This window comes from Pseudorca crassidens, chromosome 3 (assembly GCF_039906515.1).
Source record: "Pseudorca crassidens isolate mPseCra1 chromosome 3, mPseCra1.hap1, whole genome shotgun sequence".
NCBI lineage: Eukaryota > Metazoa > Chordata > Mammalia > Artiodactyla > Delphinidae > Pseudorca > Pseudorca crassidens.
The window spans coordinates 41,772,595-41,796,927 of record NC_090298.1 but is presented as its reverse complement, the minus strand read 5'-3'; the positions used below and the strand labels follow the sequence as shown (position 1 = coordinate 41,796,927).

At 41.3% G+C, this 24,333-nt stretch overlaps 1 protein-coding gene across 2 annotated transcripts in view; it reads left to right on the top strand.

Annotated features, from left to right (window-relative positions):
• Positions 1 to 24,333, top strand: part of ARL15 (ADP ribosylation factor like GTPase 15) — a 415,759-nt gene that overhangs the window by 112,645 nt on the left and 278,781 nt on the right. For both annotated transcript variants that reach the window (XM_067730670.1, XM_067730669.1), the window contains one exon: positions 22,527 to 22,671. In XM_067730670.1, coding sequence (XP_067586771.1) covers positions 22,527 to 22,671 — 145 coding nt within the window. The remainder of the gene's footprint in view (positions 1 to 22,526; positions 22,672 to 24,333) is intronic.

The window sequence follows — 24,333 nt, the reverse complement described above, 5'->3', positions numbered from 1 at the left end:
TCAATTATAGAAGAAATATAACAATTATAAATATATATGCACCCAACATAGGAGCACCTCAATACATGAGGCAACTGCTAACAGCTATAAAAGAGGAAATCGACAGTAATACACAATAATAGTGGGAGACTTTAACACGTCACTTACACCAGTGGACAGATCATCCAAACAGAAAATTAATAAGGAAACACAAGCTTTAAATGACACAATAGACCAGATAGGTTTAATTGATATTTACAGGACATTCCATCCAAAAACAGCAGATCACACTTTCTTCTCGAGTGTGCATGGGACATTCTCCAGGACTGATCACATCTTGGGTCACAAATCAAGCCTCAGTAAATTTAAGAATATTGAAATCATATCAAGCATCTTTTCTGACCACAATGCTATGAGATTAGAAATCAATTAGAGGGAAAAAAACCATAAAAAGCATAACCACATGGAGGATAAACAATACATTACTAAATAACCAAGAGCACTGAAGAAATCAAAGAGGAAATCCAAAAATACCTAGACACAAATGACAATGAAAACACAACTATCCGAAACCTATGGGATGCAGTAAAAGCAGTTCTAAGAGGGAAGTTGATAGCAAGACAAGCCTACCTCAAGAAACAAAAATCTCAAATAAACAATCTAACCTTACACCTGAAGGAACTAGAGAAAGAAGAGCAAGCAAAACCCAAAGTTAGTAGAAGGAAAGAAATCATAAAGATCAGAGCAGAAATAAATAGAAACAAAGAAAACAATAGCAAAGATCAGTAAAAGTAAAAGCTGGTTCTTTGAGAAGATAAACGAAATAGATAAACCATTAGCCAGACTCATCAAGAAAAAGACAGAGAGGACTCAAATCAATAAAAGTAGAAATGAAAAAGGAGAAGTTACAACAGACACTGCAGGAATACAAAGCATCCTAAGAGACTACTACAAGCAACTCCATGCCAGTAAAATGGACAACCTGGAAGAAATGGACAAGTTCTTAGAGAAGTGTAACCCTCCAGCACTGAACCAGGAGGAAACAGAAAATATGAACAGACCCATCACAAGTAATGAAATTGAAACTGTGATTATAAATCTTCCAACAAACAAAAGTCCAGGACCAGATGGCTTCACAGGTGAATTCTATCAAACATTTAGAGAAGAGCTAACACCCATCCTTCTCAAACTCGTCCAAAAATTGCAGAGGAAGGAACACTCCCAAACTCATTTTATGAGGCCACCATCATGCTGATACCAAAACCAGACAAAGATACTACAAAAAAAGAAAATACAGACCAATATCACTGATGAATGTAGATGCAAAAATCCTCAACAAAATACTAGCAAACAGAATCCAGCAACACATTAAAAGGATCATACACCATGATCAAGTGGGATTTATCCCAGGGATGCAAGGATTCTTCAATATACACAAATCAATCAATGTGATACACCATATTAACAAATTGAAGAATAAAAACCATATGATCATATCAGTAGATGCAGGAAAAGCTTTTAACAAAATTCAACATCCAGTTATGATAAACACTCTCCAGAAAGTGGGCATAGAGGGAACCTACCTCAACATAATAAAGGCTATATATGACAAACCGACAGCAAATGTCATTCTCAGTGGTGAAAAACTGAAAGCATTTCCTCTAAGATCAGGAACAAGACAAGGATGTCCACTCTCACCGCTATTATTCAACATAGTTTTGGAAGTCCTAGCCTTGGCAGTCAGAGAAGAAAAAGAAATAAAGAGAATATAAATTGGAAAAGAAGTAAAACTGTCACTGTTTGCAGATGACATGATACTATACATAGAGAATCCTAAAGATGCCACCAGAAAACTACTAGAGCTAATCAATGAATTTGGTAAAGTTGCAGGACACAAAATTAATGCACAGAAATCTCGTGCATTCCTATGCACTAATGATGAAAAATCTGAAAGAGAAATTAAGGAAGCACTCCCATTTACCACTGCAACAAAAAGAATAAAATATCTAGGAATAAACCTGCCTAGGGAGACAAAAGACCTGTATGTAGAAATGTATAAGACAGTGATGAAAAAAAATTAAAGATGATACCAACTGATGGAGAGATATACCATGTTCTTGGATTGGAAGAATCAATATTGTGAAAATGACTATACTACCCAGAGCAATCTACAGGTTCCAAGCAATCCCTATCAAATTACCAATGGCATTTTTTACAGAACTAGAACAAAAAATCTTAAAATTTGTATGGAGACACAAAAGACCCTGAATAGCTAAAGCAGCCTTGAGGGAAAAACATGGAGCTGGAGGAATCAGACTCCCTGACTTCAGACTATACTACAAAGATTATACTACAGTAATCAAGACAGTATGGTACTGGCACAAAAACAGAAATATAAATCAATAAAACAGGATAGAAAGCCCAGAGATAAACCCATGCACCTATGGTCAACTAATCTATGACAAAGGAGGCAAGGATATACAATGGAGAGAAGACAGTCTCTTCAATAAGTGGTGCTGGGAAACTGGACAGCTACATGTAAAAGGATGAAATTAGAACACTCCCTAACACCATACACAAAAATAAACTCAAAATGGATTAGAGACCTAAATGTAAGACTGGGCACTATAAAACTCTTAGAGGAAAACATAGGCAGAACACTCTTTGACATACATCACAGCAAGATCTTTTTTGATCCATCTCTTAGAGTAATGAAAATAAAAACAAAAATAAGCAAATGGGACCTAATGAAACTGAAAAGCGTTTGCAAAGCAAAGGAAACTACAAACAAGACAAAAAGACAACCCTCAGAATGGGAGAAAATATTTGCAAATGAATCAATGGACAAAGGATTTATCTCTAAAATATATAAACTGCTCATGCAGCTCAATATTAAAAAACCAAACAACCCAATCCAAAAATGGGCAGAAGACCTAAATAGACATTTCTACAAAGAAGACATACCGATAACTAAGAAGCACATGAAAAGCTGCTCAACATCACTAATTATTAGAGAAATGCAAATCAAAACTACAATGAGGTATCACCTCACACCAGTTAGAATGGGCATCATCAGAAAATCTACAAACAACAAATGCTGGAGAGGGTGTGGAGAAAAGGGAACCCTCTTGCACTGTTGGTGGGAATGTAAATTGATACAGCCGCTATGGAGAACAGTATGGATGTTCCTTAAAAAACTAAAAATAGAATTACCATATGACCCAGCAAATCCCACTACTGGGCATATACCTAGAGAAAACCATAATTCAAAAAGACACATGGACCACAATGCTCATTGCTGCACTATTTACAATAGCCATGTCATGGAAGCAACCTAAATGCTCATCGACAGACGAATGGATAAAGAAGTTGTGGTACATATATACAATGGAATATTACTCAGCTATAAAAAGGAAGGAATTAGGTCATTTGTAGAGATGTGGATGGATCTAGAGACTGTCGTAGTGAGTGAAGTAAGTCAGAAAGAGAAAAATACGTATCATATGTTAATGCATATATGTGGAACCTAGAAAAATGGTACAGATGAACTGGTTTGCAGGGCATAAATTGAGATACAGATGTAGAGAACAAATGTGTGGGCACCAAGTGGGGAAAGTGGCAGGGGGAGGGGGTGGTGGTGTGATGAATTGGGAGATTGGGATTGACATATATACACTAATATGTATAAAATGGATAACTAATAAGAACCTGCTGTATAAAAAAAAATAAAATTCAAAAAATAAAAAAATAAAAAGAATCAGAACTCTATTATGACACAGAGCATTGTCTGTGATAAATCAGAAAAATGATGAGCTAGTTGTATAATTAGGCATACAGTGATCCCTCTTGTATGCAATTCATTTCCTCTGTTTTTAAAAAGAGAGGAAAAAAGATGCATGTAAAGTAGTATATGCAAAAAATGTTGAAGAACTGCCCACCAATAATCTCTAGGAGGTTAGAATAATGCGGAAATTACGCATTCTCCCTTATACATTTGATTGATTGAATTATTTGCAAGGATTACTTTAAAGATCAGAAAAATTAGAGAAGAAAATTAAGTATACATCTGAATGTGTCTATAACTGGACTACAGATAACAGAAGTTTTCCGGAAATATGGGGGTTGGGCCAACTTTTTGATTAATGAGGATAGAAAATTATTTCCTTCTCTACCTGTGAGTTGTTGCTTTTTTAGCTATTTAAATCATTATGATATTTTGTATCCTTCTTTCTTATGTTAGCTCTTTGCATGATTCCTTATGAGTAAAAAGAAGACAAAAGTTGGGTTCATTTTATTGTACATTTTCATTGATGATTATCTGAATGCAGGATTTTAATTACTCTTTCTGTTGAAAATGACCCTCTCCTGTGTCTTGCTACCCAGATATAACTGCACAGGTTGCTTGATTTTGAGAGGAACACTCCAATTTTGTGGACTGGGGAGAGGGTTGTTATAAGGGAGTGTAGCTGAGTCAAGACTCCTGGTTCCAGAAGCTTTCAAGCAGTGTTATCTTTCTTTTTCCTTATTTAAATAGAATAATTCAGACAACGTGTGGTTTTCGTTCTTACTCCCAGAGAGCAGTCAGCATGTAAGTGTGTATATCTCATTTAAAATTTTATTTTTAAAAAATGAACATCTCTGCATCTGTTATTTTTCCAGGATGCTTTTCAAAGTCTAAGACAAGGAATATCTTCTTCAAATCTTTCTGAAACACATTAGAGAATTACTGATTAGAATATGGGTAGATGAATAGAGAATCTACCTCAAAAAAAATGAGATAAAACCTTCATATTTTCCATTAATCTAACCTAATGATTCTGGACTATTTTAATGGATGTATTCAATTTGCTTGAGACCAGCCATGATTAATTTTATCCATTGATTTACACATTTCACAAACATTCTCTGTATCAGGCATGATGATACAAAGTTGAATAAAGAATGATTTAGAGTTAATATGTAATGGGGAAGACAGACATTCAGTATGCACTTTGGCTCTAGTGCAATGTAGTAAGTAGAACATTAGCAACATGAACCAAATACTGTGAGAATACAGAGTATAATGTGAGCCTAGAGGGAGGGAGGAGGAGTTAGGGAAACCTGGGCCTTGAGAATTGAGAACGATTATTGCCTCTTGGACAAAAGGAATATGGATTTATTTCCTGAGTAAATAAACATCCTTAGTGTCTCAAGAGGGGTCTCCATATCATTCAATCCACTAGTAGAGAGAGATCGGGATACCCTGCTCTCGAGGCCAGCCCTTTGGGATTCTAAATAGCATGACTAGATGTCCCTTTGGGAAGTTTGTTCAGCTAAAAGTAAAACTCTCTTGTGGTATGAGCTAGATAAAAGATGATTCATTTTGTGTGCATGATGGGTCAGGTATGCTGAAGCAGATTCTTTCCAGGTTTTGGCCTTACAAACGGTGTTTAATCTATAAATACCAGGGAGTAAAAGTACAAAACTGTGTAAAGTCATTCTATATTCTGTTATCTACCCGCTCTTCCTACTTTGCCATAAAGGTATATAGGGTTTTTTTTTTTGGCCAGGTCAAAGATTTTTATTAGGATGAGATTAGAGAAAGATTTTTCATTTTAGGTGACTGGAAAGTACATCCAGCTGAAAACCATCAACCATTTAGGCTACATGCTTCATTTGAGTTGTGTTTCTGGATGCAAGTCAAGTATGACAACTGTGAGTTTCATAACTTTCTCTAACTTGATTCAAAAACGTTTGGGGGCCAAAATACTTCTTGAGGTCTTTTCTGTCCTCTCCTGGCAAGACCCTTTGGAGGTTATCAAGGTCAAGATTATATTGCTGGGTCTCAGAAAATTGCAGAAGAGATGAGGAACTCTGAGGCTGAGGCTTGCATCATCACTTGCCCTTGCCGGTGTTCTCCCAGTCATGACTTACCACTTCTTGTTCAAGATGAACATCTCATTGGGTCCTTGCCTCTGACAAAGAGAAACTAATAATTTATGTTATGTATTTTGTCTGCTTGTTAGCAATGCTCAGGTTCCTTCGTTGGAGTTAATGGCTTTTAGACCATGTAGAGTAAGTTCTGAAGGGAAAATACATTATTGAAGAAGGTTGAGTGGACAAGAAGGGACTATGGAAAGCAATAGTCAGTGAGAGTAATTCCAGTGAGTGGCAGTCGGAACTCTACAGTGTTCATGACTATAGTCTCCCAGGGGACACTCAAACCCAGTTGGTATTTTGGGATCTTTTTATTTATGGTATTATTATTCATAGTATCTCAGCCCCAGAGTATTCAGTTTGTCTTTTTAAAAATTCAATAATGGTTATTAAGGTTAAAAATGGATTTTATAACCATATATCTGAGCAATTTATAATAGGGCCATATGAGCTCCTTGAGTGAATCAACAAATATCTGATTGAGCACCTGTGATGTGCTTGGTACAGTATTTATGTTGAAGTAGTGACAGTTCTGTCAAGAAATAATGGCTTTATTGCAAAACAATAGGTATAGAGAATATGAAATATTTAAGAGGTAGAATCAGCATGAGTATGGGGTTTTATGAATTGTGAACAGTGTGAGAGAGAAAGGATCCAGGATGTTAAGAGGATTTTAACTTTAAATGCTGGGTTGGATGATGATGACATTTCCTAAAGTAGGGAATACAGGAAGGAGGGACAAATGGGTGGGAGGATTGGTAGTGAATTTGGGTGTTTGTTAGTTTGAGTACCTAAGGAATATCTAGGTATAGATGTCTAACAGGAAGTTTAGACACACTGCTTGGGTTCTCCAGAAAGAGGCTGAAGCTGGACATGGGATTGAGAAATCAGCAATGTAGTCAAAGCAATGAGACCGGAAGTTTGGCTCAGGTGAAGCATGCCAAGTGAGGGGGTCGTTGGACATAAGGACGTACCCTGGATTTCCACCTCCACCACTTCATTACAATTGTGCTTGTCAGGATTACCAGCATCCCCCCTATTCCCAAATACAGGGGTTATCTGTGTGCTCTGATCCTCACGTAACTGCTTAGAAGCATTCATCTCAGTTGATGATCTCCTCCCTCTAGAAGCACTCGACTTTTCTTGATTTCTGTTACACTCTGTTTCCTAGCTTTTTCCCTATCAGGCTGGTTGGTTTCTCCTCTGGTGCCCAACCTATAAAGGTTGGACAACTCTGGGACTCTGCCTCAGCCTCCCCCTGTCTGTCACTGCCGTGAACTTTGTGTTGTAGTTCTAGAGGAAGGCTAAGCTCGGTGAGAGTAAGATAAAAGATATGCCAAAACCAATAGGTGACGTAAAAGAATGTGTTCCTTCCACTCAAGAAAAATATGGATAGAATATATAATTGCATCAACCTCAATCCAAAAAGAGGTTAGAAAATAATCCAGTATGGTTGTGAAGGATCCATGGAAACCATTCAACCATTAGTTTGAAAATATTTATTGGGTGTATATTTTATGCCAGGCCACGTTCTAGGTGCTGGGGTTGCATCTGTCAAAATCCTGCAAAAATTCCTGCCCTCATGAGACTTACATTCTTATGAGGGGACACAGGCAGTAAACCAAATGCACGAGTAAGTTATTGAATAGGTAAGAAGACGGTAAGTGCTGTGGAAAGACATAAAACATATAAGGGGGATAGGGAATGTCGTGAGGCAGGGAGGATGCACTTTTAGAATAGAGTGATCAGGGTAAGTCTCACTGAAAAGGTGACGTGTGAGCAAAGCAAAAACAAGGTAAAGGAGTGAGTCTGTGTGTATCTAGGGCAAGCAATTTCTAGATAGAGGAAATGGCAAGTGCAAAAGCTCTGAAGTAGGACTGTCCCTAGCATAATCCAGGAACAACAAGGAGCAACTGACTGAGGGAGGAAATTGTAGTAGGTGTTGCCATAGAAACAGTTGGGGGGTGGGGTGGGAGGGAGGTTGTGGCAGGTTTTATGGGACCTTGTAATCTGTTATAAGGGCTGTGGTTTTTCTATCCTGAGTGAGATGGGCTGGCCTTTGGAGGATTTTGCATGGAAAATAGATGTGACCTGACACATTTTAACAGGATCACTCTGACTACTGTGTTGTAAATAGACTATAGGGAGGTTAGAGAGGAAGCAGGGAGCCAGTTGTGAGGCTCTTGCCGTAATCCAGGCAAGATGACGGTAGCTTAGACAGAGTGGGAAGGGCAGAGGTGGTAAGAAGTAGTTGGATTCTGGAAATATTTTGAAGCTATTGCTGACAGGGTTTCCTGATGGATTGAATGTGTGGTTTAAGAGAAAAGGAGTTGCCAAGGATCATTCTGGGTTTTTGGCCTGAGCAACTAAAAAAAAAAAAAAAAAAAAAAAAATGGAGTTGCTGTTAACTGAGCCGAGGAAGAAGTTTGGGGATGAGTTATGAGTTGTGTTTTGAGTATGTTAGGTTCAAGATGCCGACTCAGTATCCTGGAGGAGGAATGTGGAGAAGGCATTTGCATATATGCGTGTAGAGGTCCGTGGTACAGATAGAAATTTGGGAGTTAAAAGCATCTAGAGAGATTTGAAAGCATGAGATTGGAGGTAGTCAGCACGGAAGTGAGTGCAGGTAGAAGAGGCTTTAGGTCATCCCAGGTATTCCGATGGTAAGAGGCAGATGAGATTAAGAAACTGACAAGGAACCCCTTTCCCAGTGAAATAAGAGAGAATCCAGAACGGAGTGGTGTCTAGAAGTTCAGTGAGAAAGCTTTTTTTTTTTTTTTTTTTTTGCGGTACGCGGCCCTTTCACTGTTGTGGCCTCTCCCGTTGCGGAGCACAGGCTCGAGACGCGCAGGCTCAGCGGCCATGGCTCACGGGCCCAGCCGCTCCGCGGCATGTGGGATCTTCCCGGACCGGGGCACGAACCCGTGTCCCCTGCATCGGCAGGCGGACTCCCAACCACTGCGCCACCAGGGAAGCCCGGTGAGAAAGCTTTTTAAGGGAGGCAGTGGTAGTCATGTTAACGGAAAGAACCTGTAAGACAAGGGCTGAGATTTGACCATTGGGTCTAGTAGTGTGGACATCACGATGACTTTGACAAGGAGAGAGCCTGTTAGGAGTGGGTTCAGGAGAGAAAGGGAAGAGGGGAAATAGAGATGATGTTTTCAAGGAGCTTTGAAAGCAGAGAAAGGGAGGAAGAAGTGGGGTGAGGTTAGCCCGACCTGTTAATTGATGTGCTTTTTATAGCCATATAATTTGAGTATTAAGTTGTTAGAAGTTGTGCTAAAATTGAGGAGTGAACATATTTAAAGTATAATTAATTGCTAGTAGTAGTTGATTTTCAGCATTGTGTACTTTGTTTTCTAAATCTTTAATTTTTCTTTTTGAAATCTCATTGTCAATTGAAGTAAAATAGATATTGAGGCTTTTAAAATTGAAGTATAATTGACATACAACAGTATTAGTTTCAGGTGTACAACATAATGATTTGACCTTTGTATACACTGAATATTGGGGCTTTTAATGAAAGTGTTGTAGGAAGTTCTCAAGCTGAGATTCAGTCAAATATTCGAGGTTGCGGTTCAAACTGCTGCTGAAGCCGTATCCTGTGTCAAGTCAAAGATTATCACACTATCTAGTGCTGTCTTTAGGATGTCCCCTTTGAACTCCCCTTGCCTTTCCATCAGTCTTTGAAAGTTTGAAGTACCTACGTTAACCTAAATTGGATGTGATTTAGAGAATATCTCTTGCCACTATTTGATCAAATTTTATTTGATGTCTATCTTTTTATTATCTCCTTCATTCTCTTCTCATTTCTTTCAGTGAAGGACTAGATGTGGCTTATAATACAAACATGTAATAAAACGTAAGAAGTAATATGGAATTTAAAATTGTATAATACATCATTTCAAAAATCTCATGTTTTAAGGTTCTGTATCTTTTATCCTTCTTTGTGGGCAGAGAGAGATTTGCAAATTGTAAGAAACTGTAAAATATGAAAACATTAATAGGATCGAAGAGAGAGCTATGGTTTTTATTGTATAGTTGCTCTGAAAGTCTTGCATGTTAAGAAAATCTCAAGGCAATTTTTGTTCTTTTCCCCACTGCCCCCAGATTACATGACAATGAGGTCTTATTTTAATAGATGCAGAACTTGTTATGACTGAAATTCTTTGTTTCAGGTTTTTACGTAACAGAGAATACTCGTGTTTTTCTGGTGATATCTTACTGCCCTTGTGTGGTTCCCAAATGAGCCCTGATCATCTCAAATACTTTTTATGTATTCTTTTGGTGATAAATATTTTATCTCTGCCAACACTGTCTCTAATTTGTCCATGAACAATTCCCTTGAGGACCTTCATATCCACTATTTTTGTAATTATAAAGTTGATTCTAACCCGCAGTTCAAATAGTCATGAGTATATGCCCTTTCTTCCTTTTGGAGAGCCATGGCGGGGATAATCTGTTCAGGTGTAGTCATAATTCCTTGGATGAATGTCATAAAATTTCCACAGAGTCACCGAATAAATGAGACATAATGTCCTAATTTTAAACACATGCCTTTAAGCCTTTCCCTCCAACCTCATTCCCCCTGTTTTTGGTTTTTTGTTTTTGATTTATATTTTAACATGCTTGTTTACTATAACCCTTCAGATTTTGTTTTTTTGGGAAAGCTGAATTTGTCAGCCAAAGACTATGATTTTTTAAATTATTTGTTGACCATAAATATGATTGCTCTGGTTTCTTTGTTTTGGGTTTTGGTATTTTTTACGTGTTCCTGATGAGTAGTTTTTTGTTGTTGTAGCAGTTGCTTCACAATTACAGTGTGATGTGCAAATTAGAAAAGAGAGACTTGAAGGATTATACATTACTTAGATAAATATGTAGAAAACCAGAGTAGTCTGATTTAAGAAAAAAAAAAAAGAAAAAGCCCAGTCATATATCCTTAGGGAGTTTATATCTATGCTTCTAGTGACAAGCAATAGCACAGTCTACCTGATTGAGTTTTTGTTCTTAATTAACAAAAGCTAGGTGCTACACACACCTCCAAGTATGTCCTGCCCCATTTTCCTCCTACAAGATATTAAAGTTGAAAGGAAAGCAAGAATATGCAAGTTTAGACATAAGAGCTGTCAGGCATCAGCTTCCTACACAGACACAGCCAGTTCCCATCTTCTTACATGTAATAATTTATTGGTAGAAGTATGAAAAGAAAGAAGAGAACGCATGTGGAATAGGAGAGCTGAGTATTAAATAATAGTAGCCAAGTGGGACACGGAGAGGGTAAAACATTTTGCTCAGGAAAATCCCGGCTTAGATTTTTCTGCTAGCTTTCATCTTGCCCTCTGCCCAGAACTCTGGCATATTCCATCAGAATAAGTCCATGGAATTGGAAGATCAACAAATATTGTTCTATTTTATGTTTTTAAATTGTAATAATAGAGAAAGTCTATCGTCTTTTGGGCCAAGGGACAAAATGTATAGTTGATATTGTTTATGGCTGCCCTGTAAGTGAATAGTCTATTTAGGGACAAATCCCACAAGAGCTTGGGGTCAGGGCTCCCTTCTTTCATTGCTGAAGGTAGGGTTCAGCTATTTCTTTCTTAACTGCCTGGCAGCCAGGGCCCCAGCCTGAAACCAAGGCTTGGCCAATTGGATGCTCCAGCTTGATGGTCAGTGGTACCGGGTTGGAGTAGTCAGAGGTCATTCTCATGCTGCAATGGAGTTCAGTACAGGACGCCAAGCAGTTAGTACAAGTGGTGACTCCTGTACTAATGGCTGCTGCGGTGTTACTGTGGGCTGCCTTGGTTCTTGCATTTTTTTAGTCTTCTCATCTGTTCTGTGAATTATCAGTATGCTTCCAATAAATCACTTTTCTGGTATTTGCAAGCAGAACCTTCTCTAGTACAAAAGAAAAAGGAGGACATCCATTTTAAAAAAACATCTATGATGTTCAAATATCATATTTTCCTGGTTCTAAAGTGCCTCTTTAATAAAACACACCTTTAAATAACTCTCTGATTAATTCCAGCTTATAAAGTGAGAAGATGGCTTGAACTACCACTGCTGCCAGCTCAGCTGTGGATCTGAAATATCCAGCTGTGCCCTCTCTGCCTCTCTCATCACCAATAACAGACTTTGTTATACTCTGACTTTGTCAGAGTCTGTCTGACACGTGTGTTGATGTGTGAGGCGAGATAGCGTCTAGTTCACTGTATTGGCTCTTCCACATTAGACCAGAGTAAACATTTGTCTTTGTCAGCAGTTAAAGCAACGTGATTTGAGGATGCACAGGGATCACAGACACTACCACCACCCCCTCCCCTTGCCACCATTATGCTTTTGTCTAGGTCTGCATAGACATAGCAGGAGATTCATAATCAAAGAGAATTGATTTAACTGCTAAGATAGACCAGTCATGTTTAAAAGCTGTTTCTCCTCTCAGGGGAAGAAAAAATACAGTGATGGTCCCACTCTACATCATATTATGCTCTCTTTTAATAGTTCTTATTATAGCAAACCAAAAGGACTGTCTCTGTATGATTAGCCACCACTGGTATCTGGCTTATCAGGTCAGATCTTTGACCAAATGGACAATAAAATAAATCCAGACCCTGAGTTATCTTGAATTGTGCACTGTGAGAAGAGTCCTGATGGGTGGTCACAAAGTCAGTTTTTAGGAAAACACTTTTCTAAGTGAAAAATCTAATAACCACAGTCATGGTGATAACAATACCTATTGATTACTGAGCACTGTTCTGAGCATTTGATACATAGTAGGTACTACTGCTGCCAGCAATCCGATGAGATGATCCTTGCTTTCTAGATTAGGAAACAGGTGTTGGTGAAGTAACTTCTCCAGATCACAGTAAGGTTGGATCTCAGGCTTGTCTGACCATGCACTTAATCAAAGCCATGTACTGAGTCACTGAGGAGCTCATTCTACCACGGGGTGGATGCTGTGTCAGACACTCAGGTTCCAAAATTAAGTCACAAGTGGAGCCTGCATTGAAGTGCTCCAAGTCCAAGTGGGGGAAGAAGGACTATAGATCACCTTTACTTGACAGAATGATGAGTGTTAGGACAGTGGGACAGAAAAGGTGCTAAGGGAGTTTGAAGAAGGTCATCTCAATCAGACTGAGGGCCACAGAATTCTTCCTGGAAGAAGTGATCATTGAGCTGAATTTTGAAGGATGACTAGGTGCCAGCCAGAGGGAGTTTAGTGGAGAATGATGTATAGGCAGAGGGTCAGCCCCTTTGATGACACGGATCATGAAGGAGACTGGATCAGGAACTGCACATAGGTCTGTATGGTTGGCGTGAGGGCCATGTATATGGTGGGAAAATAAAAATAAATTATTATGCAGATATTATAATTATAAATATATAAGAATTATAAACTTAAAATAATTATATTTTAAGATTCACATGTTGAACCCTGGTTTGGGTGCTTTATAAACATTATGAACATTATCTTATGTAATCCCTCTAACAACCATCAGAGGCCAGAAATGAAGGCAAAGTCCAGATCATAAAAAGCCTATCTGTTTAGATAAGAAGTTTGGTCATTTTCCTGACAGCTATGGGTAGCCGTGGAAAGATTTTAAATCATGGGAATGACTTGATGTGTTTTAGGAAGATCATTATTAGCATTTTGGAGACTGAATTGGATTCGGGTAAGACCCGAAGTAAGGACACCAGTTAGGACAGTGTGTTTTCCAGGAGACAGTGGTGACGCGCTGTCAGAGACTTTAGGAATGGGGAGATGGTAGAGACCAAATGGGTGGATTTAAGGGATTGGTGACAGAGAGGCTATGTGGGGCTGAGCTCCATCTTCATGGAACCTGGAGATTGTTAAGTGAAGGAATGCTCTGTGGTCCAAAAATATGGAATTAGGATTTTCACTGTTAGGGTCTACAAGGAAAACAACTTTAGTTTGATTTGTTTTTCTCTCGACCGTTCCAAAGCTCCCCATCTCCAGTTCCAAAAAGCACCAAGAGCAGAGAGAATCTGCTTTGCTGGGATCTTTCCTGGGAGATTTTAGATGATCCATCTGCTGGAAGATCTACCTAGGGAGTCTAGCTCTTTTTAAATGTTTCCATTCCCTGATTTTTCCTAAGTGTACAAAGTATAGAAAAATGCCATTGTTAAGGAATAGTAAAAGTGTTTACGTATTTTCATGCCCGACTTTCTGTTTAGAAACATTCTATTCAGAAAGTGACCAAGAAAGAGGTTCAATACAAAATGTATTAATCTCTTTCACGTTCAACTAAATTTGTATTTCTTTGCTCTTGAGGGAAAAAAATAATAAATGGCCTGAAACTGACCCAGGTGAAGCCCTGATTTGGATACGTTTATGAATATTCATTTAGCTTGGTTCTCATTACAGATAGTCATGCCTGGGGAATTTACTGCTAGTTTTACTGGATAATTGTGTCATTATAAAAATTAGATATTCCATCTAGTCATTATAAGAGAAAAATTACATCTTGAAAATAAGAAAGACGTTTATTTTCTGCTTAGCTTCCTCTTTGAGTTTCTTCATTTTTATTAAAAAAAAAAAATCTTATCCCCCTGATCTATTTCCAATATGAGAAGACCTGAAATTTTGGATTGCTAGAATATAGGAGAATCTCGAATTAGAGTCTCTTTAAATCTGATTATCAGATACGTGCCTTAACTTTTAAAACCCCACTTGTGGCTCATCTGGAAATACACGTACCAGGACTCATGAATGCCACTGCTCAGGATGACTGATGCACAGACTGGGAGCCACGTGGGCCCCTGGTCTGGTTCAGCGCCGCGGCACTCTCTTCCATTCAAAGTCTCAAATGTCTGCCCCTCTGCAAAGCCGTGAGGCCAATGTCTGTAGCTGCTAAGCATGAAATCCCCTGCTTCTGTTTGTTTCTTTTGTTGCCACGAGTTAATAGGGACAGAGACAGGAGACAGCCCAGAACAAAGCAGAAATAATGGAGTATTTCACCCCAAAAAGGAATGTGGATTGAGAAATACAAAGGGTAAGGCAAAGACAGACTTAGTGTCCTGAGGCAGTGTGATGTATTGGCCAGAAGCCTCAGCCCTGGGACAATCTGTGAGCTCAGAGCAGCCCACATGGCCGAAAGGTTTGACCCATCTTCTGTAAAAACAATTTATTGTTTTTCCCACTAGGGTCTTAAAGGGCCACAGGATTTTTCACCTCAAAAAGTGGATTGCTCTTGTAACCTGGGGAGGGGTCGTCTGCTGGGATCCGTCTGGTGATCAAGGGCCTCTTCACAGTACACTGTTGCCCTGCTGATTATTTCTGTAGCTGAGGTGCCATTTGGAATTTATATTCTTTTCACTTCTTTGCAAGACCTACTAAATAATCCAAGACATCAGAGCATTTTTGAAATTCATTTTTCTTCTTGCAGATGGAAAGAAAGGATCAGCTAAAAGCTTGCATGTTCATATAGACCATCTCTTTGACATGGATTTCCACACAGCCCAGTTTATTTATGTATTTTCTCCCATACTCTTCCCCAATGCATATTATTTTGTTTAGTATTTGCTTGTTTATTTATTTACTTTATTGAGGTACAGTTTACATGCACACATTTTAAAGGGGAAAACTTGAGAACTGTTCCCTTAGAGGTTTTTTTCTCCCCTTATTTACCATGTTTAGAATCAGAAATCTGTGCAGCTAGATTCTCTTCATAGACAAGCTTTGTCCTTTCCAGAGGACAAAAAAGGGTTAAATGGAAGAAGCAAACAGCGGGAAAGAGAAGCCAGCAGCCCTTCAGTATCCCCTTGTCTTCCAGCCCAGCCAGCCCCCCTCCTCCTTCCCTGCTCCCTAAGTCTGCCCCAAAGGAACCCAATTCCTCTAACTGTCCAGGGAGAGAGATGCAGGGTGTCTGCCCAGAATGAAAGGCCATGAGCCGGACAGTGCAATGAAGGAAGCAGTACCGAGACTTGCATCTTCCCCTTCCTCTGCCAGGCATCTGTCCAGTTACACAGGCAGCCTTGTTAAAGCCCCCCTTCACTCCCTCGAGACAACACCCCGCTTCCAAGGCTCTGAGCCCTGACTCCAGACGTGGCTGTACCAAGGCCAAGAGGACATGAGTAGGAGCTCTGGAGCCAAATAGCCCGGGTTGGAGCCTCAGCTCTGGCCCTTACTCTGTACCTTACAAACTCTGGCATATTTTCGTATCTGTACATTGCCCTCTACGAAGAATGCCCCGAACGTCGCCTCTACATGACACACTCTCAGATGTTAGAGGCTTTTCATTCCCATCACTCAGAAAATTGCTCTGGAGCCAGACTGCCAGGGTTCAAATCCTGGTTCCACTTAACAAGTTTAACTTCTTTGGGCCTCAATTTCCCAGTCTTAAAATGGAAAGTGCAAAGTATCGATGCTTTTTCTCATTGGGTTGTTCTTATAAGTGAGTTAACACACAAATCATTTATATCTTGTGCTTAATAGTACTGACCATCTTGGGTTTTGTTTTTGTGTTATTAGGACACGATTCTTCCTCGTGTCTTTTCCAGAGCTTAAGCAGCTCTTACAAGCCCTATAAACATGTTTGGTTGTATTTTCAAAAGACAGACCCATATTTGACTATTATAGACTTGGATTTTTTTTTTTTTTTTTTTCTTCGATACGCGGGCCTCTCACCATTGTGGCCTCTCCCATTGTGGAGCACAGGCTCCGGACACGCAGACTGAACGGCCATGGCTCACGGACCCAGCCGCTTCGCGGCATGTGGGATCCTCCCGGACCGGGGCACGAACCCGTGTCCCCTGCATCAGCAGGCGGAGTCTCAACCACTGCGCCACCAAGGAAGCCCGGAAAATATTTTAAATCTTGTAGTTTTGGATATTAATATGCTTCTTAATGTTTTATTCAGTGAACATGTTTAGTGTTAGAAAACATTCTAGAAATTGACTTCCTTTTGTCATTGTGAGAGTTGGTGAGGTTCAGAATATATAGGTGCCTCTTTTTGGTTTTGAAACCAAACCACCTAAGAAATATATCCACTTCAAGTCATGGGTGACTTCTCTTGCTTTTAGGTACCAACTAACTGTTTTTTTGTTAATCTGACAAGTATTTATTGAGCACAGTGCCAGGCCTCACCTGAGGACTCCAAGGAAAGACCTGGTCATCCGCCATAGGAGAACTCCGGTTTTTGTTTGGCAAGACCCGTATTTAAATAAGGAAGAGGTAGTATGGGGCCCGGGCAGTGACTCTATAGCTGTGGGAAGCCCCGACACTGACTGAAGAAAACTTTCCAGCAACTCTACAGAGCCTCAATCCAATTGAAATCATGCGCAGAATAAAATCATGTATTCGTGATGAAAAACAGAGCGTCAATTGAAACAAATGCCATGTCCCCAAAGGCTAGGGATTTAGCGAGATGGAATGGTAGGAGATGTGGGCAATGCAGGGGCCAGTGCCAGAGGGGGAAGATTTCGAGCAGGACTCTGTCTAGAATGGTGAATTGTATGACAGCTTTGCTCCTCTGCTTTGGTGCCTGGCCACCCTTGGTAGCTGTAAAATTAAACTTTTTGAACCAACAGTCAGACCAAGGATGAATATGTCTTTGGGTCAGTGTGCATAATTCTGTCATCTAATAATTCTTACAGTCAGTAAAAAATGCACGGGGCATAATACTCACTGCAGCGCTAGAAGTGTGGTAAAGGACCAAAGAGTGGAAGAAAGGAATAGTTCTCGCCAGGGGAATGGGAGACTTTCCGGAGGAGGTGCCGTCTGAGCAGAACTTTGAATGGGAATTTGCCAAGTAGAAAAGAGGGGAGATTTCCTCTTGAGTGCACAGGACCCGGGTGGCACAGAAACACGAAGTGCTCAGACTGTTTGAGGGACTAGAGAGTGATCTGGAGGGTGGCTGGCATCATTAAGGTGGAGATGTAGAGGGAAGTGCGATATACAGTCAAGTGCTTCATTAGTGCTTTACAGCGTCAATTTGTTGAGTAGTTATTCACTGAGTCCTGCAGTGTACAGTGCTCGACAGACCTACCGATGTCTGGCGCTGTCCCCAACAGAAATGGGGACATTTTAAGATAATCTTGCTGCCTTGGTGCTAGACCACCAGACTGAAATACTTGCAATTTAATCTTTTGCTTATTTTTTTTCCTGATACATGTGATCATACTCCTTCAAGCAAATATTCCTAAGGTTTTGCTTGGGCTTTTTGGCTAATCCGCCTTTTAGCTAAGGGTTATACAATTTGTCCAAAGTCTACGACACAGAGTTACTACTGGTGATTCCGGTCTTGGCCCTCTCTCAAGATATTGACACACTGTTTCCTCACATACAGTGTTGGTAGAAGATTATGGATGCATGCTGGGGGGTAACATCCTGCATCCTGACATGATAAGAGAGAGACACTGGGTTCTTTTGGAAAGGAGCAAGTCATAACGGACCCTATGTGAAAAGACCTGTGAACTAAAGCAATCTAGGCAACAGAGGCTGTGACCTTGGTTGTCTGATGCCATCTTCCCCTGCCCCCCCCACCCGCCATAGTTACCCTGTTCTCTATTGCCTGCTGCAAGTGAAGGGTAAGGATTGTGTGTCTTTAGTGTCTTGGGTTGGACTGGGATGGGTTGGAGCATGTGGTGACTGCTGTGGGCCGCTGGAAGGGAAGTACCACAGTCTGGGCTGTATGGTGGGCTGCCAGGCCCTTGCCCAAGAAAGCTAACAATCACCTAAGATGCCTTAGGAAGATGGGCACTTATTTACCTGTATTCTCATAGCATAATGCACTGAACTGTTGCCTCCTAATGTCCTCCTAAAGAAAGGAAGTGGCCGATAGTGTTAAAACGTTACTGGTTAATCGTGGGGAGACCGAAGCCGCCGAGGTTTATGGGCCTGCACGGAGTCATACAATGCCTCAGTGTCTGGCCTGGGAATGAAGCCTGAGTTTGCCGCTTGCTGTCAGGACGGCCGACGGCATTGTGTTTAGCATTGTACACCAGTGAAAGGGGCTTACCCTTAACAATGCACGAGCTGCTGTAGGAGACAGACACAATGAACTTTGGTACAGTATAGTCTAGAGGCCAAAATGAGTAATTTTAAGTAAATTGACTATGAGATCCAAAGCTTCATTAAGTTTTAAAACGAAAACCAAGTGAAAACTCTGTACAGTTTTTAGGAACTGACTCCAAAAACATGAACATTCTTCCCCCATTTGAAGTAGCATAGTTTTAAGAGTCTCATTTTGTGGCTTGAATCTGACACTACCCCTGTTAACCATAGGATTTATTTATTTCAAATAAATACTCCAAGAGTCTGTGACTTATTTCAAAGATCCTGCCTTAGAATAATTGTCAGTCTAACCTTTATGCTTTTTATGTTCCAAAATGTCTCATTCTTACAGACTGTGGTTTGCGGGGCGGGGGGGGGGGGCTTTTGTTTTATTCAGATTTGGTTTAGTTTGGGTTTTTTCAGAACAGTTGAAATATGGAGCCTGAAATTCCAGAAAGAGACTGGGGGAGAGGGGAGATGTCATGTTACATGCCTTTACCATCTGCATGATTGGAACTCTGGGGTAGAGACGGCGTCACTGGGGAGAACAGAGAGAGAGGAGATAAAGACGAGAGTGGAGTAGAACGTCACTGCTAAATTGCCTTTTATGCCAGACATGTCGTAGGTGACCTAGAATAAATGAGCAGGTGATGTAGATATTATTGGGCTTGGCTGCAAAGTTTTTACACTCTGGAGTTTACAAAAAACATGAAAATGAAATTCTGGAACTTTGGGCCAAAATATGTTGAGTAATATTGCCACGTGAATGATTAAAACTGGGCAATATATAGCAATCAGTCACCTGCAATTTCATCTTGTATTTAAGACTGATGATAGTTTGGGCCAGGGTAGTTGAACGGGTCTCTTGCCAGGAGCTAGCCCAAGGGAGTTCTGGCAGAGGAGCTGAGCATGAGTGGTGCTGTCCAGAGCAGGAATAGGGTCTCTCCCCTCTCCCCCCAACAAAGATCCCAGCAGCCCAGTAAGAGAAACCACTGTGTGACTGGTGCTGTTGTCTGTCATAGTTGAACCTGGCAGAGCTCTTCTTAGTGAATGGCTGCTAGCCAGTCTTTGAGGGAATACATACATACATACATCTGTCTCTCAGGAAAACTCTAATCATGAGTCCAGGAGACTTGTTTCTCTTATGGGTAAGAAAAAGTTTGCAAAAGGTCAGACATTATCAGCCAGCCTTCATATGAATCTGGGATGAGATGTATTGGCATCTAGAATGCTTTTTATTGTCATAGTCATTAATCTTGTAGGAGAGGCAAAATGGAGCTCAAGTAAGGCCAGAGAAGAGTCACGAATATGATGGAGGAGTGGCAGGGGCTGCTATATGAAGGCAGACTGAAATAATTAGGACTCCTCAGGCTCTAAACAGGGGAGAAGAAATATGATTAGAGTTTAATAAATCCATGAAGAATATGGATTAGGTAATCATAGAATTTACCAGAAGTAGGCAGAGCCCCTTAAAAGCCGAGGAAAAGTGAATTTAGGACAAAAAGAAGGTCTTTCATACCAAGAAAGTAGGTCGTGCACATCAAAACCACTCTTTTGGTAACTGGGCTAAAACTTCTGGCATTGAAGAGCAGTGAAAAAGTCAAGCGTTTCTTTTATTTTAACACTATTTTCTTGAAGCATGGGGGACCCAGAGAGAGCCTAGATCAAGCTTCCTACTAGCCTTTACATTTTCTTTTCTCTTTTCTTAGGCGAAATTTAAATGTCATTCATTCGTCATTCAACAGTTATTCACTGAGGGTGGCTTCTATGCCGTGTTCTCTGCTAAGCACTGTGGATACTAGGATGAAGATGGACAGATATGGTTCCCACAGTCTGGTGATGAATGAGAAACTGTAATAGTCTGTGTGCTGAATTCACAAAAGTGCTGTGAGAGCTTGACATGAATTGCTAATGTACTCTTAGCATCAGAGCAGGCGGCCCTGAGGAAGGGGTGCTCTAACTGGGACCCGAAAGCCAGTGAAGCATTCGCTATGCCAAGAGTTGGGAGGGAAGAGGGAGAGGCGTATGTTGAATGCCTTGAGGTGCCAGAGGGTCAGCGTGACTGGAGGTGGGAGGGTGAGAGGGAGAGTAAGAGGAGAATCATGGAGGTGAGGCTGGAGGGGTGGGTGGAAGAGATCATGGAAGGTCTTGTAGACCATGATGATCATTATGGAGGCCGTGTGGAGAATAGAGGGGGCAACGGTGAATGTACTGGGACCCACTGGAGGACGTTGATGTTGTCCAGGCAGCGGTGGCCTGGGCTGGAGAGAGGCAGACAGATTCTAGACCTGTTTCAGAGGTCGTATGGACTGGACTTGTCAGTTGACTAACGTGGATATGAGAAGTGAGGGTGAGGAATAATCAAGCTTGGTTTATGAGAGTATGACAGCCAGTTAGGCGTCACATTTCATCTGAGTAAGAAGAATTAGCACAGACATTTTATAGGTCTCTTCTCTCATGATCTCCAAAGGACCCAGAAGTCAGTAGGTCTGCCTCCCTCTTACCTCTCTGTCTCCCTCTTCCTCTGTTGAATCTTTCAGGTCCTAAATGCTTCAGACTCTACAAGCTGGCACATAGATGGCCCCTAATAAGTAGATGTCAAATAAGTAGAAAGACCAGAAACTGCATGAGTGGCTTCCAGCCTCCCAAATCCCCTTGTCTTTAACCCTTGCAGAGCAAAGGCAGTTCATAGTACCCTGAGGTCAGTTGACCTGAAGCAAGATTTAGCAAGAGTCAAGATGGCGGTGATATACACAGGAATTCTATTTAATGCTTTTTAAAAGCATTTTATTTTGAAATAACATCAAAGCACTGGAAGACTAGTACACGGAACTTTCCTGTAGACTCTACTCAGGTTCCCCAGTCATTAACATTTTACCATGATTGCTTTATCACATTCCTCACCATCTAGGCGTGGAGACGGTGATGGAGATAGAGATTTAGAAATGTTCTTAGCCAGTTACTTGCAGATGTCAAGACTCTTCATCTCTAAGTACTATCGTATGTGTTTTCTCAGGACAGTGATATTCCTTACGTAACCACAGTCCGCTGATTAAATTCAGAAACTGTAACCTTCAGTGATACTGTCATTGCAGGCTCTGCTATTCAGTCTCTAGTCAGCTGTCACCTGTTGTCCCAACACTGTCGTTTATGATGTCTCTTCCCCCGCCCAATCCAGGAGGCATGGCATTCGTTATGTCTCTCTAGTCTTCTTTAACCTGGAACAGTTCCTCAGTCTTTCTTTGACGTTTTAGAGAAGAACAGGCTGCTTGTCCTGCAGAATGCTCCTCGCGGAGGTGTCGTCTGATTTCCTCGTGCTTGGATGAAGGTGGTGCATTTTTGGCAGAAAAGCTGCATAATGACGTGGCACCCCTCGCGGTGCCCCTGTCTCAGCAAGAGGGGAGCCGGCAAGTCCGAGTGGGTCTCATTCCTGGGAAGTTAACTTTGATTGCTTCGTCAAGGCGGTGTCCTCCTGGTCTCTCACTCTAAAGGTCCCTTTCCTCCGTAGGGTCAATAGGTTATTTAATTACCTCTCAGTACATAGTCATTTGAAATGTGACTAAGCTTTGTGCCTACAGTCATGCTTAAAAGCGCTGCATTTCCCCTCTCTCGGCAGTGTTTTAGAGCACTCTGCTGCAAGGGACCACCACCTGCGCGCCCAGAGTATGACCTGGTCTGCATAGGCCTCACGGGCTCTGGCAAGACCAGCCTCCTGTCCAAGCTCTGCAGCGAAAGCCCCAACAGCGTGGTGTCGACCACAGGTGGGTACAGCGCCGGCTTCTCACCCTTTTCTTCCTCACCCCTGGGATGCTCTCGTTTCCTATGCTGTTGGTGGGGTCCCCTCATTTCACTGAAATGCTTCAGTCTGTTGATTATTTATTTTTAGATACTCTATTTTTCAAACTATATTTAAGGGGGGCTTTAATAGCATCAAATTGCTGCACGCTTCATCCCTCTAGTTGGTCATTTCAGTGCCACTGAATAAATCAAGCCAGGAGGATGTTGATAGAAACTAACCTCGCAACCTGGAATTCTCGTACTGTGATAGATGGGTTCAGCTCAGGCCCACTGAGCGTCCTCCTCCCTTGAAGTGTCACTCTAGCCTACTCGTGTTGGTCACACGCTCCCTACACGGTACAAGTGATAGTCTGAATCTGCTTCCCTGGAAGATGGTGGGCACAGGGACCGTTGATCAGGTTTACCATGTTGTTCCCTGAGGTGGCCAAGAAAAGTCAGTCTAGGCAGTGGTTCTCAATCAGGGCAGATTTTGCTCTCCAGGCGACATCTGGCAATGTCTGGAGACATTTTGGTTCTTACAGCTTGGGCAGGGTGCTACTGACTTCTTTTGAGTAGAGGCCGGGGATGCTGCTAAACATCCTGCAGTGCACAGGACGGGCGCCCTCCGTGAGGAATTATCTGGCCCAGAGTATCAAAGTGCTACCAAGAACTTTTCTCACTCGCCAAAAGTGTCCTCTTTTTCCTCTGAAAATGAAGCGGGAAAGACAAGTGTTAACTAGAGAAAATTATGGGATGTGAAAACCAGAGCTGCTGTGGGAGAACTGACAGGGAAGGAGTGGGCTGGGACATTGTCGGGGAAACTTAAAAAGATTGTTCATTCAGACAGCTTTCTTTTCTGAACACCTATCATGTGCTACGTCCAGTGTTAGAAACTGGGGATAAGCAGTGATCCCAGCACTCCAGGAGACTCAGGCTATGAGCCACACAGACATTAAGCTTGTGTCCAGAAATACACAAAGGAGGAGAAGCAATCAGTTTTGCTCGGACTGGGGGAAGGGGAGGATGATACATGATGGAGTTTTCTACATTGGATCTTGAGGACGAGCAAGCCTGGCAGACAAGCAGGAATAAGAGAGTGAGGTGGGAGAAGAAAGAAGATTTGGGGACAGAGGGGAAGCTGTGTGAAGGCAGAGGGGCCTGAAACAGGTTGCTACCTCCTGGGAACCACATTTCCGAGTGGCTGCGACACATGGTTAGTAGAATGCCACGAGTTGAGTCACAGGAGATAGGCAGTGGCCAAATCTTGGCAAACCTTTTATACCACACTCAGGAATTTGAGCTTTGTAGATAGCACAGAGGCATCTGCACATACTTTAAGCAAAGAGAAACTGTGTGATAAAATATCCATTTGAGAAAGACCACGCTAGCCATGATGCTGAGGCTGAACTGTGGAAAGCTCCATTAGCCATTAACTAAGACAGTGATGGGAGGGAGGGAGAAGAGAGGGGGAGGGAGGAGGGAGGGAATAGATAGGATACTTATTGCAGGCCTAGTATTGACAGAGCTTGCTGGCCAGTTGGGTTTGGAGGATGAGGGAGAGAGAGAAGCCAAGGGTGACTCAGGTCCTGGCTTAGGTGAAGGGTATATGGTGGAACCGTTGACTAGGATTTCCTGTAAGTAGGAAA